Source organism: Littorina saxatilis, unplaced genomic scaffold, assembly GCF_037325665.1.
Source record: "Littorina saxatilis isolate snail1 unplaced genomic scaffold, US_GU_Lsax_2.0 scaffold_1464, whole genome shotgun sequence".
NCBI classification, from domain to species: domain Eukaryota; kingdom Metazoa; phylum Mollusca; class Gastropoda; order Littorinimorpha; family Littorinidae; genus Littorina; species Littorina saxatilis.
The window spans coordinates 1-17,500 of NW_027129688.1; the positions used below are offsets into that span (position 1 = coordinate 1).

Below are 17,500 nucleotides of genomic sequence, written 5' to 3' on the forward strand. Positions count from 1 at the left end.
ATAATCAAATAGGGCTTTCAATATAACAGTCAGTATTAGTGTAAAAGTTGATCCCAGCAGGACTGCAAAGAAATCTGTAAGGCGAGTCATTTCGAACCATTTGGTTGGTATGATGAGATGGATACCAGTAAGTTCGTCAAACGGTAGATTCGTCACCGGTCCCCGGTAACTTCGCCACAGTAACTTCGCCACAGTAGTCCGAGCGCGGCTGTAATGTAATGGTAATACAACCTTGCACCTCCCCCCCCCCCCCCTTTCTCTCTCCCTCTCCCCCCTCTCTCTCTCTCTCTTTCCCGCTCTCTCTCTCCTTTCACAGAGCATATATGTGATGTTGTGCGTATTTATTTTGTATCTCTTTTTTCTTTGAGTAGGTGAAGTACACAATCTAAAATGGCATTTTCATTCTCTCTCTCTCTTAAAAATGTGAATCTTGAATCTCTCCCACAAATCAAACATCTGAAAGCATAAGCTCTAAGCATAAACACCCGCCCACCCTGCCGGTATCTTCGTCACCCGTGACGAATCTACCGTGTGACGAACTTACTGGTAGCCGATGAGATCACTTGTTTTCAGCTACTAGAGGCAGTAGAACGAGGACGTCAGCCGGCTTTGCATATGGTTTATCCCACACAAACTTAATACTGACTTTTCCACTCCCCTCCAAAGTGCTGCTGATCGAACTTTGGACCATTGTAACGCTTGAAATTCGTGGAGAAACATCCAATCTGAAGTTAATTTTGGCTGACGTCTTTCCGATACGGCGATAGCTCAATCAGTGAATGTGTGTAGATCATGGATTGGAAAATCAAGGACTTGCCTTCTGAAATAATTATAAGACTCTGCATTTGCACTGTTACTCTTTTGATAATATATATATAGATGCATTTTTTTTTTAGCTACAATTACCATCACCGAAAACCTATCTTGGACCAATCACATCAAGAACGTGACCGCCAAAGGAAACAGAACCGTGGGATTTCTCAGAAGAAACTTCAAAGAATGCACGATGAAGGTGAAGTCAGCTACCTACACAACCATGGTTCGTCCCACGCTCGAATACGCGTCAACAGTGTGGGACCCACATCAGGAAAATGACAAGCAGGCATTAGAAATGGTCCAGAGAAGAGCAGCCAGATACGCCCATAACAACTACTTCGAAAAAACGCCTGGCGTAGTTACCAACATGCTGAACAACCTAGGATGGGAAACTCTGGAAAATAGACGAGAAAACAATCGCCTCATGATGCTGTACAAAATCAAGCACAAGATGGTCGGCATAGATGAAAAGAACTATCTCCATAGCTCCGACGCAAGAACAAGAGGAGATGGGCTGAGGCAGCAACAGGACTTCCATAAAGCCATATGCAACACCTTTTTCCCACGGACTATCTCCAACTGGAACCATCTTCCCACGACGACGACATCAGCCCCAAGCCTTGAGTCGTTCCGCTCACGTCTCCGCGGTAGCAGTCCCCTGCAACCGCCAGTGGGCAACCCCTAATCCCTCAACCCCTGTACATAGTTTTAAACGCCTCCCAACCTATCCAGTTCCTGCCCTTTCTCAGTGCTGGTTTTTTTTAAATTGTCATCCCGATTCCAAGAGGCACACACCGCATCCGGAATCGACAAGTGACATCAACGCGGGACCACTTACGTTTATCAAATAAACCCGGTCCCAACGGAGAGAAGAAGAAGAATTCATACCACTGGAATAAACACAACAGTAAACTAAAAGTAAAAGTGTGCTTTGCTTGCAAGAGTGAGTAGAACAGAAAATACTAATTATCACACCCATTTTAAAAGCAAAAATTCTATTCGCACTAGTAAAGCTTATGAGAACTGAATTTTATTTGTTCAATGGGCAGTCGATAGAGAATGAATCATGCTCTTCAAAGTCAAGTGAGCTTTTCTTGATGATAATAGGTTTGATACAGATACTGTAAATTGAGTAAGGATGAAGTATGAGAACTGTAAACTCTTCTCGTTCCGTCTAGGCTATGGAAGTTTCGCTTCCAGCAGAACATGCTGTCCTTACTAGTGCTAGAGGGCGGCAGGAGAGGAAGAGGTGCGGACAGAAAGTGATCTGCTGAGGAACCAATTTGAAGGTAAATCAGGATTAGTTTTAGTCCTTTTCCTAGTACTTTCCATGCACGGGTTCACACACACACACACACACACACACGCATGTATACACAGAATCATGAATGACAATAGCACTTGCACAAATAGTTATATAAGAAATAATAGGGTGAACTTTGATGACAATAACAGAAGATATTCTTTTCTTGGGTGAAGAGTATAATGGGGATTTCACAGTTATAATTATGGCAAGGATAGAAGTGTGCTGTGCATCTGTCTGTCAAAAGGGCCCACCAACATTTTGTTTCCTCTGAAGAGCAATATACCACAGTTGTGTGATATAATTGTACGTGCAAGAATGCCTTTTGTAAAAAAAATTCCTGATAACATAGTGAGACACACAGAAATGCAATAGACAACACCCTTGTGACATCATTGTTTATTTTGCTGTCATTAAAATGATCCATTCATTGTTATTATACATTCATCAGAATACTTTCCTATAATTTACATGGAATGTATCCTGTGAGGAAATACACAAGTACAGGTTGTAACAAAACACTCTCCTCTGAATTGTTTAAGGTTTCAAGGGAAAATGTGCTAGATGTAATATGAGAACATTAGATGAGGTAAAATTTACAAACAATTAAAAAAAAAGCAAGTGTGAAAAATCACACGTCAATATAAAAAAATGAATGTGCTTTACAAAACTGTACTTTTTTTTCTTTTGAAATAGTCAGTTTAAAATTTAAAAAACACACCATTGTTCATAAGAAATACTTTGCAAGTTTTGCTCATCGTTCAGGTTAGTGGTGTGTTATGACTCGTTTATGCCTGGTTCAAGCAGGCATAGTTGTAAAAATGGGTATTGACTGATTTAAAAGTGAAATAACAATCTTTCCACTTCCAGAAACTTATCCAGGAACCAGGCCAGGAGAAACTCCAAGCCCTAGCCTCTAAATGGTGAAGCTGAATGCTGGCCTTATGACAGTAAGTACCTATTCCTTGTGTGAGATTTGCTCTAAATCCTCTGCAAGTGCAAGCAGACAGTTGCCACTATTAAAATATTTTTAAAAAAACTCTGAAATAATTCTGTCTGAGAATACGGTTAAAATAACAGTTTATAAACATAAATCAGAGAAAGTAACCTTACAAATAAGGGGGCATAAAAAAGAGGGTTTCTGTACAGTACATGGGTACACTGGGCACGAGCTATGAAAAGGAAAGGTGTACCAGAATTCAAATGTCTTGGAGAAATGTGTACAAATGAGGCAAAACTCGCCTCTGACAAAATGGATATGATGCAAAACAACATGTTTAAATAATCAAGTATTAGAAGATTATTTCAAGGAGAGGGTGACATATAGTATATGTGTCTCAAGAGACAATCATGTGCAATTCATTCCAAGAAGCTAAAGATATGTTACAGGTGCCTCTACACTAATATTCACAATGTCCCAGGACAGTCTTGTTTTACTAACCAGTGTCAGTGTCATCACTCATGTACATTTCTTCTTCTGTGTTCGATATAATCTATATTAAATTGCTTTCTGTTTTATATACCTGCCTCAACTCTGTTCTATCATACTGGAAAGCCTGTACCGTCACAGGTGTATATCCACCCCCTCCCCACACACACACACCAAGACATGCTCTATTACATAAATTACAATTTCTTCTTTCTCATTATTTTCTCCAATTTTCTTAAATTTGGTGCATATTTTTTTTAACAATTTTAATGTTTAAATCTGAATCAAGTTTTGTCACTGAAAGATGATTTTCTGTTTACACTCCAGGATTTCGATGCACTGGTGGTTGGTGCTGGATGAGAGTTTCCTTTCACATGCTTGGCCCAGAGAAGCGACGCCCTCGTCCTGGAAGAAGCAGAAGAGGGAGACATCAATAAAACACAACACTATGCTGCTTACAGACAATTTATTTTGTGCAAATATGGTTATTTGGGAGAACGAGTCCAAATAGCCAGATACAGTTAATGTGTGTGGGCCATAAGGAAAAAATGTACCGATCCAGCTGGCCAGTACACAGGCTATATATGCTGGTCGCCTGTGCTAAGTACAGAGTTGTGTCAAAAGTCATGCATGTTGAAAAGGTGAATTTAGAGCGAAGGTTTAGATCACCCCAAAGAAAAATCACATAAACCAGTCCGGGTGGTAACGCACTTGCGCTCGGAAGCGAGAGGTTGCGAGTTCGACCCTGGGTCAGGGCGTTAGCAGTTTTCTCCCCCCTTTCCTAACCTAGGCAGGGATGTCGTTAGGCGTCAGGCATAGACCGATTGAAAGGCTCAAATGTCCGATTCACATAGCAGCATGGCGGTCTGATGTCCTATCATTTTGAACTGAGCGCCGTCATTCTCCGATAAGAACACCATTCATTCGGACAGCGTGATATTCGATATTTTCCATTCAAGATACACATTGTCCAAAATTGACCGAGCACTCTCGCCTACAGGTGCACTGAAGTCGTGTAGTGCTGATCTTGCGTTTTTGGGAATTCCAAACCGTTTGCAATATGAGCCGTTTGGGTACAACCGTCTGCAGCACACTAAAGTTTAGGAGTACGGGAGACAACTCCAACTGACTATAAGTCTTGCGTCTGCTTTTGGTTTCAGTTTAAGAAATTTTGACGAAGCGCATTGAATTATGCCACCGAATTAAAACTAATAGGCCTGCCAAAGATCAACAAAAGCTGAAGACCTTTGGCTTTTCAACGGCATCCTGTGCTACATTTCGGTCAAAAACAGGTGAAAACGCGACGAGCGTCACAAGAATGACAGTGCCAATGACAGTGTCGCATTGGAAACTGACACAGCCACGGAAAGAGACGTTTTGTATTTTGGGACTGCTGCCGGAAGGAGACCGTAATATATGGTTTCATCACTGTCAACTGGTTACAGAAAAAATTGTCTGCTCCAGTGAGCGGTGAAACCAAACGGTTGATTATCATGTGACACTTTTGTCATATTTAGAGTTGTTTGCACCGTAAATACAGCCGCGAAAAATAGCTCGCTTGAAACTGTCTTGCATATCAATTCCTTTGTAATTTATAAATTACCAAAAAAAAACATGAAAAATCATTATCGACGATCTCGAATCTGCTTATTGTTCACAGAACCCACTGTATATTTACCACTGGGTTACATTTTCATTCCTATTTGCTGATGTGTAAAAAAAAATTTTGTACTGTGCACACTATTTACTCGAGTCAGTAGTTGCGGGTAAAATTGATCCCTGTTTTGAATTTTGTGGAATCATTTTGCGACATATCGATAAAGTCACGAGACAAAGAACATCAACAAAGACCAAATGGGCAATCATGTACATTTTTGCGGGGTGTAACGGAGATCAACTTTGTCTTTATAAGAATAGGAATCACATCATCTTAAACTCTACACATGGTGACAACTGCAACGCGTGTGTCACACAGCATGACAAATAAACAAGTCGCGTAAGGCGAAAATACAATATTTAGTCAAGTAGCTGTCGAACTCACAGAATGAAACTGAACGCAATGCCATTTTTCAGCAAGACCGTATACTCGTAGCATCGTCAGTCCACCGCTCATGGCAAAGGCAGTGAAATTGACAAGAAGAGCGGGGTTGTAGACTTTGCGCTAAGAAGGATAGCACGCTTTTCTGTACCTCTCTTTGTTTTAACTTTCTGAGCGTGTTTTTAATCCAAACATATCATATCTATATGTTTTTGGAATCAGGAACCGACAAGGAATAAGATGAAAGTGTTTTTAAATTGATTTCGACAATTTAATTTTGATAATAATTTGTATATATTTAATTTTCAAAGCTTGTTTTTAATCCGAATATAACATATTTATATGTTTTTAAAATCAGCAAATGATGGAGAATAAGATAAACGTAAATTTGGATCGTTTTATAAATTTTTATTTTTTTTTACAGTTTTCAGATTTTTAATGACCAAAGTCATTAATTAATTTTTAAGCCACCAAGCTGAAATGCAATACCGAAGTCCGGGCTTCGTCGAAGATTACTTGACCAAAATTTCAACCAATTTGGTTGAAAAATGAGGGCGTGACAGTGCCGCCTCAACTTTCACAAAAAGCCGGATATGACGTCATCAAAGACATTTATCCAAAAAATGAAAAAAACGTTCGGGGATTTCATACCCAGGAACTGTCATGTCAAATTTCATAAAGATCGGTCCAGTAGTTTAGTCTGAATCGCTCTACACACACACACACACAGACACACACACACACACACGCACATACACCACGACCCTCGTTTCGATTCCCCCTCGATGTTAAAATATTTAGTCAAAACTTGACTAAATATAAAAAGAGCCCCTGCAATGAATATTCCATGCTTAGTCCTATTTATCAGTTTTGGTGGCGCTGATTCGGCAAATGAAATGTTTTAATTATGTTGTGCTGGCTTGCAGCCCAAGAGAGATATTAAACAAAAGCAAATGTATTTCTTCAGGCCTAACCATCATAATGCCATATATGCATGGTGATCTGTAAACTTTTGTTCTCTGTGCACAATGCATGTGTAAACATTTTGTTGTTCGCAGCTGTCACCTGGTTGTCACGACACATGTCGCGCTACTGGCTGAGTCTGTTTGGTCGGTTCCTATTACCTCCCATGTATGCGAAAACCTATAATATTATGACCGTTTTTTGTTATTTTTCTCTCTGTTAATTCACCAGTGGCTATGTAACATGTGTTACAGAATTGCACCAGTGTAAGAGTTAACATTTTATTTTTCACTCACATGTTTGCTGAAGTGTACAAATTTTGTTCCATTTAGTGCTGTTTTTTTCCCGTCTCAAGACATATATGGTGATGTGTTCAACTATTGTTCTCTGGGCACATTTTTTTGCACATTTATGTCCCTCACTTATGTCAATGTAGCCGCTAATTTGTTTAAGTCCAGTCAATCGTACAAACGTTTCATTGTGGGTGACTCGAGCTGTCGGGGTACTGCGACGAGATATCTTTCCCAATTATATGATTGGTGTTATATATTCTTTTACACATTTTAACTAGCATTCATCATCTTGGTTGAACTTGAAGCGTGACAAAAGGATTTTGTCACATTGATTGAATTTTCAGACTGTCCACATTGACTGAAATCTAAGAAAAGGGCACAATTTAACGCTGTTTTATTCTTTCCCAATTATATGATTTGTTATTGTTCACAGAACCCACTGTATATTTACCACTGGGTTACTTTTTCATTCCTATTTGCTAATGTGTCAAACTTTTTTTTGTACTGTGCACACTATTTGCTCATTTAATGCTGTGTTTATTTCACTCCCATGTGTCATATTTTCTGAGATTTCGGTCAATGTAGCCACTTTTTGACTCACATGCGAAGCAAAAGTGAGTCTATGTACTCACCCGAGTCGTCCGTCCGTCCGGCCGGCCGTCCGGAAAACTTTAACGTTGGATATTTCTTGGACACTATTCAGTCTATCAGTACCAAATTTGGCAAGATGGTGTATGATGACAAGGCCCCAAAAAACATACATAGCATCTTGACCTTGCTTCAAGGTCAAGGTCGCAGGGGCCATAAATGTTGTCTAAAAAACAGCTATTTTTCACATTTTTCACATTTTCTCTGAAGTTTTTGAGATTGAATTCCTCACCTATATATGATATATAGGGCAAAGTAAGCCCCATCTTTTGATACCAGTTTGGTTTACCTTGCTTCAAGGTCAAGGTCACAGGAGCTCTTCAAAGTTGGATTGTATACATATTTTGAAGTGACCTTGACCCTGAACTATGGAAGATAACTGTTTCAAACTTAAAAATTATGTGGGGCACATGTTATGCTTTCATCATGAGACACATTTGGTCACATATGATCAAGGTCAAGGTCACTTTGACCCTTATGAAATGTGACCAAAATAAGGTAGTGAACCACTAAAAGTGACCATATCTCATGGTAGAAAGGGCCAATAAGCACCATTGTACTTCCTATGTCTTGAATTAACAGCTTTGTGTTGCATGACCTTGGATGACCTTGACTCAAGGTCACATGTATTTTGGTAGGAAAAATGTGTAAAGCAGTTCTTAGTGTATGATGTCATTGCTAGGTTTAGTTATTTGATGTCAAGCATGTGAGTCGTATGGGCTTTGCCCTTCTTGTTTTGTTTGGCCGCATTTAGCCTTTCCTTCGTAACTGTCTGTCTTCACCAAACTGTAGATTCTTGCATTACTAATGGCGAGCAGCTATGCAAGAAAACAAAGAAAGTGTATTCAAGCGCCGAGCCGGGTAAAAAGAAAATATCACTACATTGACCGAAATTTCAGAAAGCGTCACATGTTTGCTGCTGTGTAAATGGTTTGCAGTTCATTGCACATTGAACGCTCCTTTTCTTAGGTTTGATGTTTTATCACATTTTGTTGTTCTGTGTGTGCTAGCGCTTTTTTGGGGTAACTTTGTCGCAATTACTTCTAAATTTAATATGTTACTGTTGTCACTGCACAAGTCATGGCCAATCCACCACTGTGCCCTTTTTTATCTCTCCCAATAAATGTATGGCATTTTGTTCTGTAGGCGCTTGCCATTGCACATTGAACACGTTTTTGTTGTTTCTTATTCATAATTAACTCTGTAATTAATGAAGAAGAAAAAATCCCATGCGGAGCACGGGTATTACTAGTAAATTATAATACATTACATATGTAAAAATATCGGTTTCCTTGCCAGACAAGGAAACTCAAGGCATCCTGTCAGGGAGAGAGTGAGCTGAACTCATTTTGACCTGAGTTCAGGATGATGGTAGAGAGCATAGCAAATTTGAACAAACAGTCCCTGCTTTTGAATTTTTGAAGAAGCACAGGAAAAATGTTTTTTCTTTGTATTTATCTAGACTTTCTACATTTAGAGTTTTTATTCAATCTATCCCGCACCTCACATTTTAACAGTTTCCACAATTTGACTGAACTGATGTTTATTTTAAATTTAATTTGAACTATCATTTATTCGAGTCTAAAACGTCTGAAAGAGTTACAATGTGTCCTTTTTGCTGATCAAAAACTGTTATTATATGTACCTGAAATTTCAGTAGTTGGGGATGTTTCTCAGGAAGTATTTGCTCATCTTGTAGAGCCTTCAAAGCAGGTCTCCATGACTGCATACCCTAGGTCCCTGGTCATACGACAGCAGCCAAGAGTGCTCATTGACAACATGGTGCAGCTGTGGAAGTAATACAACAATGGCTCTGGGTTATTGAGATCTCTCAAACAGTGAAATTTAGAATCCAGACACTAGTTTCATGTTTTTCCCCCTTGAACTGTTCAGAGAGAATGTGTGGCTGTGGTCTTGAGATTTACATCAAATAAAATTGAACAATGCTCTTGTCAATTGAGTATATTTGTGTGCATTTGTTGTTTCATTTATTAATAATAATAATTGTCTTGTCCTCTAACTGTAACCATTTGTTTCTCCGCAAAAACGCAATAATAAAGAAAGAGACAGTTATTTTCAAACCAATGGCAGCTTATGCAATCCCGGCCGATTTGCTTATACAAATAAATATTATATACACATGATCTTGATAGAAAACTAAACAAATTAAAAATATGACCACTCACCTGCACTCATTCTATGGCATGTATTTCTTTGAAACTAATTACATAGTCTAAATAACAAATGAAAACACAGGCGCACACACACACACACTCTGACACACACACACAATAAAACATCATTCACTCTTCCATTTCATTTGGTTCAGAGACAGCAATGTGCAAATTATAGATTTATTGACTTACACCGACTCCTCTACAGATGAAATTAAGAAACATCTGACTCCTGCATCACTGGTTGTCGTCCGCCAGTTGCCTTGATAGATGTAAAAGATTGCTGTTCTTGTGTCTTCGCATAGTAACTGGTAAATGAAAAAAAAGTATGTGTGAGTTTTTCAAAATATGCATCTGTGCACATACACATTACATAACATACCATACGCTATGTAAAGATGTAATTTTCTCCACATGATTTACACAAAGAAACCATGAAGAGCGTATGACTACATTTTAGGCCCCCTGCTATTTTATTTAATAATAGTTGGGAGGTACAGAACTCCTTCAGTCAAAGCATGGAGCGCCTCCTGCCAACTTCTCAAAAGATTGTAACACCTTCCTGGCTGAATAATTTGACAAATGTATACAAGTATTGAAGTAGGGAGTAATATATTCCTTTTTATATATCACTGGAAGAATATTGAAAAATAAGTACAGGAATGTGATCTATGAAATCTGAGAAAATCAGTTCATGAACAGGAGGGAGTCTTTAAATGGGAATAAATTAACGAGGTTATGAAAACAAATTCTGAGTAAACAATGTCTTAAAATGGAAGGTCAAAGGAGTCTGAAAGTGGGGGGTCTTATAAAAGTGGGATCCACTGTATAAACACAAATGAATGATAAATATACAAAGGAACAATCACACCAACACACACCCATCCCCCTAAAAATAAAGCTTATTGTTGCGTACATTCTCCTGTTACTTCTCGAAGTTCTCCTCTTGTTATTTTTTGTTCTAATTTTCTAAAAGAGAACATGATGAATGTATTGAAAATCTGTCTGCATCCTCATGACTGTTCCCGTTTCACTTATGCCTCTTGGCTGCACACTGTCACAGAATCAGCTGTTCCGAGCACAAATCCTGCTCGGCAATGTTTACAAATGATGTCCACGTCATAGTTTATAAATAGCAACAGAAACAATGGTGGCGCTAGACAGTCTCAGACACCCGTGTACACAAAGCACAGCCATGTGTAAGTGATGTTAGACTCGCCTGGCGATAGGTTCTTGGCGTTACCCACACCCCCCCCCCCCCCCCCCCCTCCTAACAGTATAGCGCGGACCCTAGCGTGTCACTAGCAAAGCTGGCCTTACTCTCTGTATAGTGCGTTCACTGAGAATTCATCACTTTGTGTTCCGAAAACATAACAACTAGAATCAGCCGCCACAGCCACAAAAAAATACGTATGCATGCGCTCGCTTGATCAAGCATTCATTAGATCTACATCGATACAGTACTTTAGTGCTTCGACAAGCAAGATGGAGGATGATGAGTTTGATTTGAAACTTTCGTTTGGAGTTGTTTCTTGACAACAAATCGTACGTGGAATCTGAACGATTTACTGAGGAAGATCTTCGCAATGAACTGTGTATCGCGGTGAAGAAAATGACAGTTCTGAGTTCAAGTGACGGAATTTACGAAAGTCAGTGCACATGGATACAAACAGTGGCTGGTCCATTTTCGTGAAATGGCAGGACCAGCAAGCATTACTGATTAAAAATGTAATGAGGCTTCGGCCAGGAAAAAGTATAGATCTACACAACAAGAACTTGGATTGTCGTACTTACAAATCTAGCAGGATTTCTGCGAGCGCTTCATCGGCGCCGGCGGATTCTGCCCCAACGGTTACACTTACACTTTTACAGCCTCCTGTATCCATCGTTCCCATTGATATCCTATGAATATGGTTCGCTTGTTGCGTTCTGCTGTAGTTTGTCGTCTGCCTCGCTTCCGTTCAGGTTCTGTCATTGGTTTCCTTTTCATTCCGTGGACTCAATTTCGTTGAGAAATGAACTAGCTCTTTGCGATACGTCCGGTTCGTCCGCCATTTTTTGCCAGTTGTCATGACAGCAGCCGTCTCGGCGAGCACAGGCGACGAAAACCAGTCTTGACGGCCAATTTTAATCTTCAAATGGTGGAGAGCTCGGTCGCGACCAAATGCCAATTTACTCATTTTTATTTAATTATTTAGCATACTTCTGGTGCTTTATTGAGCAAACCGAGCCAGGTGTGTCTTAATTAAGGTACACTAGATTCCCCAAACTCTTCAAATCGGCCCAATACACCACTAAACAGTTCCGACGTTTACATGGAACAAAGAAGGAAAATCACGTGACCGCACAGACGCCTCTCATTGGCTGCGTCATTTTTTCGAGGAAACAAATCGTCTGCAACACAGCTTTGCGTATGTTCTGCGACTGACGAGTCAGACACTTGTGTTTATTTTGTTGTTTTGTCGATGTAAATTCAGCGATTATCGATTTTAACAATGGCATGTCACTGCCCGATGATTGATTGTGACAACGGAAGCTACCGTCTTCAAAATGGAAAGCTAAACTTTGCAAAATTCACCAGGTTCCACACGAGTCTGTGCTGTTCATGCCAACCACCGTTCAGGTAAGCGCAACACTGTAACAGTTCTTAATCAACTTATTTTATTGCCTGACATTCATGCGATTTATTGTTTTTTTCTGCAAATTCCATAGCATGATTACAAAACCGTTTAGCTAGACCTGCATTTATACAGCTTTGAACGTTACAAAAGCTGCACACCGGCACTGCATGAAATACTTGTTTGAATCTGCCGTGCATGAGATCAAAAAATGTGGCTCACTTTCTGTGTCAGTGTGTTTCCGTTTCTTGTTTTTTTTGTTTTACTTCATGTTGTTAGAGCATGGCTGTGATAAAAAAGCAATACAAAATTGCTTTGTAGAGCCATAAATTGTTAAATCTGATATGCATCTGTCTGTTTTCAACAGCTTGCATCCGCATCCAACACACAAGAAGAACCCAGCACAAGCTTTTTTTCCCCCTGCAAGGGTTTGTTCTCAACACTTTCTTGATGGCACACCAACTGCAGAGAACTCTTTCCCAACACAAAACTTGGGATACCCTGGATTTCAACACAGAGTAAGTTTTTTTTTTAAATAACTTTCTTGTTATATTTTGTGTGTGTACGCAGTAAAGAAGATGGGAAGGTGTTGAATGTATTTGTTCACACATGCTGTTCCTAGTATCACTATGCTGTGTCTGTGCCTTACAGCTTGAGTGATTTAATTGACTTTTCGTCTGTTCGTGTGTTTTGAAATCTGAACAAGAATGAATATCAATCAATATCAATATATGAGGCTTATGAATGTGGGAAGCCAAGCTAAGTTTTATGTGGGTGGTTTGTTTCCAGAGTGCGATTTGATCAACATTAGGAGAGCTCTCCATAGAAGCCAAAGGAACAAAAACAAATGTACCGGGGAATTCACAGGGGGAGTTCTGTATTGCACTGAAAATGACTACAGTGGGTCCAAATGACCACCTTTATAAGTTGAAGTTGGGGGCATTGAACCCAAACGGACAACATATGTGGAGAACCCTGCATGAAGATGTAATACTACCATAAATACTGACAGAATGAACCCTGTTTGGCAATGTTTCAGACAGCAAGAGTGCTGATAGACATACCCCGACCAGAGCACCGGCTAGGCAGAAGAAAATGGGCAATGCGAGATCTGGAATTCCAGTTTGAGACGTGCCAGGCCCAAGGATCATCAAGGGAGAGGAATGGTGCAGCTAGTTGATTGCCAGAAAAGTGTGACTCTAGCCCTGAACAAGACCCATTCACAACAGAAACATTTCTGGGTGCTCTTGTTTTTGCTTATTTGTTGATAGTTTTTTTTGTATAAGCAGATCTATGCCAACGTAATGCACATCCGTTATGCACAATCTTAGTGCAATGATTAAGCTGACTAAGGAGAACAATAGACTGATGTTCAAACTAAAGATTGCAAACATGGCTAAGAAAAAGAACGCAGACAGGAAAAATCCATGGTTATTCAGAAATCTGATTTCTCGCAGAACATATCATATTGCACTGGTATAGCCACGACCAGTCTCTTACAATTAATTCATGGTTTTAGTGTCACCCTTTGCAACAAGAAGATGGCAGGAAAAAGTCAAAAATTCTAAAAAGACAAGAATTTTTAGCGATCAACCAATGAGTATTGACCCTAAACGTTATAGTATAGATGAGATGTTGTTTATGCAACAGAGACGAGGATTAGACCTTCAGGATCTAGCCTATCGGTTTCGCTAATATAGGTAGAATAAAGTACATCTACATGTCACCAGAGTGGCCAAGAGCAACCTTAAACAATTTACTGGTTTGTTTTCATTTGTTTGAATGTTTCTCTCTTCTTCCTGCGCACAGTCTTCTCTCCATAATGTTCATGTCCCCTGTGCATACCATAACATGTTCTGAGGAAAAATGTTTGTTTGGCTCACTTTCTGTGTGTGTCTATTGATGTTTGTATGATGCAATGAGTGTGTCAGAACAAAATCTGAGTTCTCGTACTTTGAAAGGGAGAATGAGAGACAAGACAAAGCATTACAGCACAAAGTCAAACATATCAGCACTTGCAAACAAAATGCACACAATACAGTCAGCTCAAAAAACTTTACTTATGTTGATAAACGTTATCACTAGCAGCAGATCAAATCTGATGACTTCATCCACTTGGCAATGAACATATTGGGAAGAAAGATATCTAGTTTTATATATTTATATATATATATATATATACCAAAAACACAAATGTAGTACAGTAAAAGTCATATCTATAATGGTGTACACAGGAGCCTTCCTTTTCAGAACTCCAAACAATAATCTGATAAAAAAAAAATCCACTACAGAAAAAGAGGGAGTCTTAAAATGTAGGAAAATTTACATAGGTTTTGACAAGACAAACATTCATATTTTAGATGCGACCCACCCTACTACCTTTCAGGCTGAAAACTTACAGAAATGAAGCAGCTGTTCAACAATGTTGCTCTGCCCATTACATGTGTAACGAGTAGAGCTTAATGCCTGGATCTGGCAAAGCTTTTACATGAGTTGACAAATTGTTGAAATTATTAGAGTCGTCAGGATTGTTTATTTACTTTGTGGAAGGGTTGCTCTCCTTGTTTATCTGTGTGGTTTCATAGTTAAGAGGAAAAAGCTGTTTTGTTAATACCGCTTTCCCTACTTCTACTAGTTCCTCCTCCTAAGTGCATCCTGTTGCTGCCTGTATCAAAACGGGCAATTGGATTACTTTGGGAACAGGAGGTTGTGATGGCTGGCTCTGGGTAACAGGTGGTTGTGATGGCTGACTCTTGGAGACAGGTAGAAGTCTCTTTCTGGTTTTGACAAAGATGCAATCAGGGGCTTCCTCCTCCAAAATGACTTGCAGCCTGTTGCATATGGTCAAAAACACTGCCAAAAGGGAGAAAAAAAGAAAATAATCAATATGAGAAAGAGAAAGGAGACAACAACTTTTACTAAAGCATCATTTATGACAATTTACCAAGTTGTACATAACAAATTGCTCACAAATTTGAGTGCAACTTGCATGAAGAGCATTGCAAAATTAAGACAGTTGCAGGGATGGCCAGATCTCAAAATCTTAACTTGCCAGACAGGTGAGTCATTTCAAGAAAGTCCAGTCCACCAAAAAGAATTGCTTGCCGGGTACAAACCACAGTTGCTATAACTGCATTGTTTATATAACGTTTTGAAACTAGAGTATACAACCAGAAGTGTTGCATTTGACGAGAATTTTCACTAGCCAACCTGGCGAGTTGCCAAGCGGTTTTAACTAGCACAACGGATTTTTTGTACTCGCCCCTGGCCATTAGTCAGATGATTTGATCATCCCTGAATTTAGAAAGTCGGTTCAGTCATTGCTGATTAACTGTATCACTATCAGTATCACTGCACTTTTCAAAAATTATATGTATATGACAGCGACAGGCATAATTTTAGTGTGTATTAATAGTAGTATGCTGGTTTTTCAGATTTTGACACATTCCCTGTTCACTGAAACCAAAATGTTGTTAGGCTGCACTGCCATCTTGCACTTCAACTTGAACCATTCTCTTTTTCAAAAGTAAAGTGCAAATATGACTTATTTAAAAAAGTAGAGAGGTTTCCTACCTGTAAGCCTTTCCTCCTTAAAACTCGTTGACGAGGCAATGCATGAGGTCGAGCTCACACTCACAGGCAGCCGGCGATGAAGACGCTTGGCCACAGGAATCGCCCATCTTGCTGCCTTTCAATCCAGTTGTGATGATGAATGGATCAGGATAAAGCACCCCTTTCACATACAACTTCTGCTTGTACTCCCGAAGAAGCACCCTCTCTGCATTTTCTGCTTCACGGTCGACAGGAATCCCATCTCCCAAGTTCCAAAGCAGGAAAAGCTCTAAAACAAAAAGGCCTTGAGATCAAATCACAGTTTTTCGCACCTGTGGAAGGCATTCTTTTTCCCCCTCATCACCATTTTGTATGTAAACGTACAAAATACTCAATGACTCAGCCTGAGGTAAGCTTAGCAGCTATACAAACTGGCAGTGGCAACTTAGTATGCATGTTTGTTGTTTCTTATCTTACCCACACGTCAGATTGAAAATGGAAAACTTTTGCATACACTATCGCAACATGTAGCCTATGCATCACGAATCGGAATATAGTTATGCTTCATAATAAGTTAGATTCCGTGGACAGATCAACGGCACTTATTCAAGTTTTTGACTTTAATCAACTGAAAAGTTAAGCGTATCTGAAGAGAGAGCACTTACTAAGTTACTGTTAGTGTTACAACTTACAGGGCGGAAAACCGGTCTTGGGAATGAACAAGACATCGCATCATTGCAAAGAGTAAATAACGAAAGAAATAAAACTTACCTAGCTACAAGTTCCTCGTGTGCACCTTCCACACTCGTTTTCCGTACACACGACAAGGTTTTCGATGCTTCAGTGCGCCACAGTCGCACCTTCTGGATGGAAATCTCGCTCAAATCGCACATGTTTCAAGTTGCTGAGAAGCTAGCACGACGCGTTGTTTACTCGAAAAAATGCTACGCATGCGCACTGTCGCAATGGCCGCGGAACTGTTTAGTGGTGTATTCGGCAGAAAACTCTCCAAGATGGCGGCGTGGACACCCTATCTTTAAAATATTTAGTCAAAACTTGACTAAATATAACAAGTCGCGTAAGGCGAAAATACAATATTTAGTCAAGTAGCTGTCGAACTCACAGAATGAAACTGAACGCAATGCCATTTTTCAGCAAGACCGTATACTCGCAGCATCGTCAGTCCACCGCTCATGGCAAAGGCAGTGAAATTGACAAGAAGAGCGGGGTAGTAGTTGCGCTAAGAAGGATAGCACGCTTTTCTGTCCCTCTCTTTGTTTTATCTTTCTGAGCGTGTTTTTAATCCAAACATATCATATCTATATGTTTTTGGAATCAGGAACTGACAAGGAATAAGATGAAAGTGTTTTTAAATTGATTTGGACAATTTAATTTTGATAATGATTTTTATATATTTAATTTTCAGAGCTTGTTTTTAATCCGAATACAACATATTTATATGTTTTTGGAATCAGCAAATGATGGAGAATAAGATAAACGTAAATTTGGATCGTTTTATAAATTTTTATTTTTTTTTACAATTTTCAGATTTTTAATGACCAAAGTCATTAATTAATTTTTAAGCCACCAAGCTGAAATGCAATACCGAAGTCCGGGCTTCGTCGAAGATTACTTGACCAAAATGTCAACCAATTTGGTTGAAAAA

General features: G+C 39.4%; 2 protein-coding genes and 2 long non-coding RNA genes across 4 annotated transcripts; 2 read left to right on the plus strand and 2 right to left on the minus strand.

Annotated features, from left to right (window-relative positions):
• Positions 1-320: 320 nt before the first annotated feature.
• On the plus strand, positions 321-9,446 carry LOC138957922 (uncharacterized). The gene is made up of 3 exons (XM_070328953.1): positions 321-2,105; positions 2,990-3,069; positions 3,876-9,446. Exon 1 carries the CDS (start codon positions 1,007-1,009, stop codon positions 1,499-1,501), a length of 495 nt encoding a protein of 164 aa, XP_070185054.1. The 5' UTR covers positions 321-1,006; the 3' UTR covers positions 1,502-2,105; positions 2,990-3,069; positions 3,876-9,446.
• On the minus strand, positions 2,504-9,435 carry LOC138957923 (uncharacterized). Its single transcript, XR_011453227.1, has 2 exons — positions 9,136-9,435; positions 2,504-3,953 (listed from the first exon to the last, which is right to left on the minus strand). It is a non-coding gene; the product is annotated as an uncharacterized lncRNA (long non-coding RNA).
• Positions 9,447-11,938: 2,492 nt separating the features above from the next.
• LOC138957920 (uncharacterized) lies at positions 11,939-14,037 on the plus strand. Its single transcript, XM_070328951.1, has 3 exons — positions 11,939-12,287; positions 12,650-12,800; positions 13,322-14,037. The coding sequence occupies exons 1-3, from the start codon at positions 12,160-12,162 to the stop codon at positions 13,460-13,462; spliced, it is 420 nt and encodes a 139-aa protein (XP_070185052.1). The 5' UTR covers positions 11,939-12,159; the 3' UTR covers positions 13,463-14,037.
• Positions 14,038-14,171: 134 nt separating this feature from the next.
• On the minus strand, positions 14,172-16,823 carry LOC138957921 (uncharacterized). Its single transcript, XR_011453226.1, has 3 exons — positions 16,606-16,823; positions 15,856-16,123; positions 14,172-15,135 (listed from the first exon to the last, which is right to left on the minus strand). It is a non-coding gene; the product is annotated as an uncharacterized lncRNA (long non-coding RNA).
• Positions 16,824-17,500: the final 677 nt, after the last annotated feature.

Excerpts from the sequence above, each read along its gene's own strand:
- LOC138957922 (XM_070328953.1), top strand. The coding sequence starts at position 1,007 with ATGAAGGTGAAGTCAGCTACCTACACAACCATGGTTCGTCCCACGCTC.
- LOC138957920 (XM_070328951.1), top strand. The coding sequence starts at position 12,160 with ATGGCATGTCACTGCCCGATGATTGATTGTGACAACGGAAGCTACCGT. Across the intron at positions 12,288-12,649 it reads TCATGCCAACCACCGTTCAG|CTTGCATCCGCATCCAACAC; the intron begins GTAAGCGCAACA and ends TGTTTTCAACAG. Across the intron at positions 12,801-13,321 it reads ACCCTGGATTTCAACACAGA|ACAGCAAGAGTGCTGATAGA; the intron begins GTAAGTTTTTTT and ends GCAATGTTTCAG.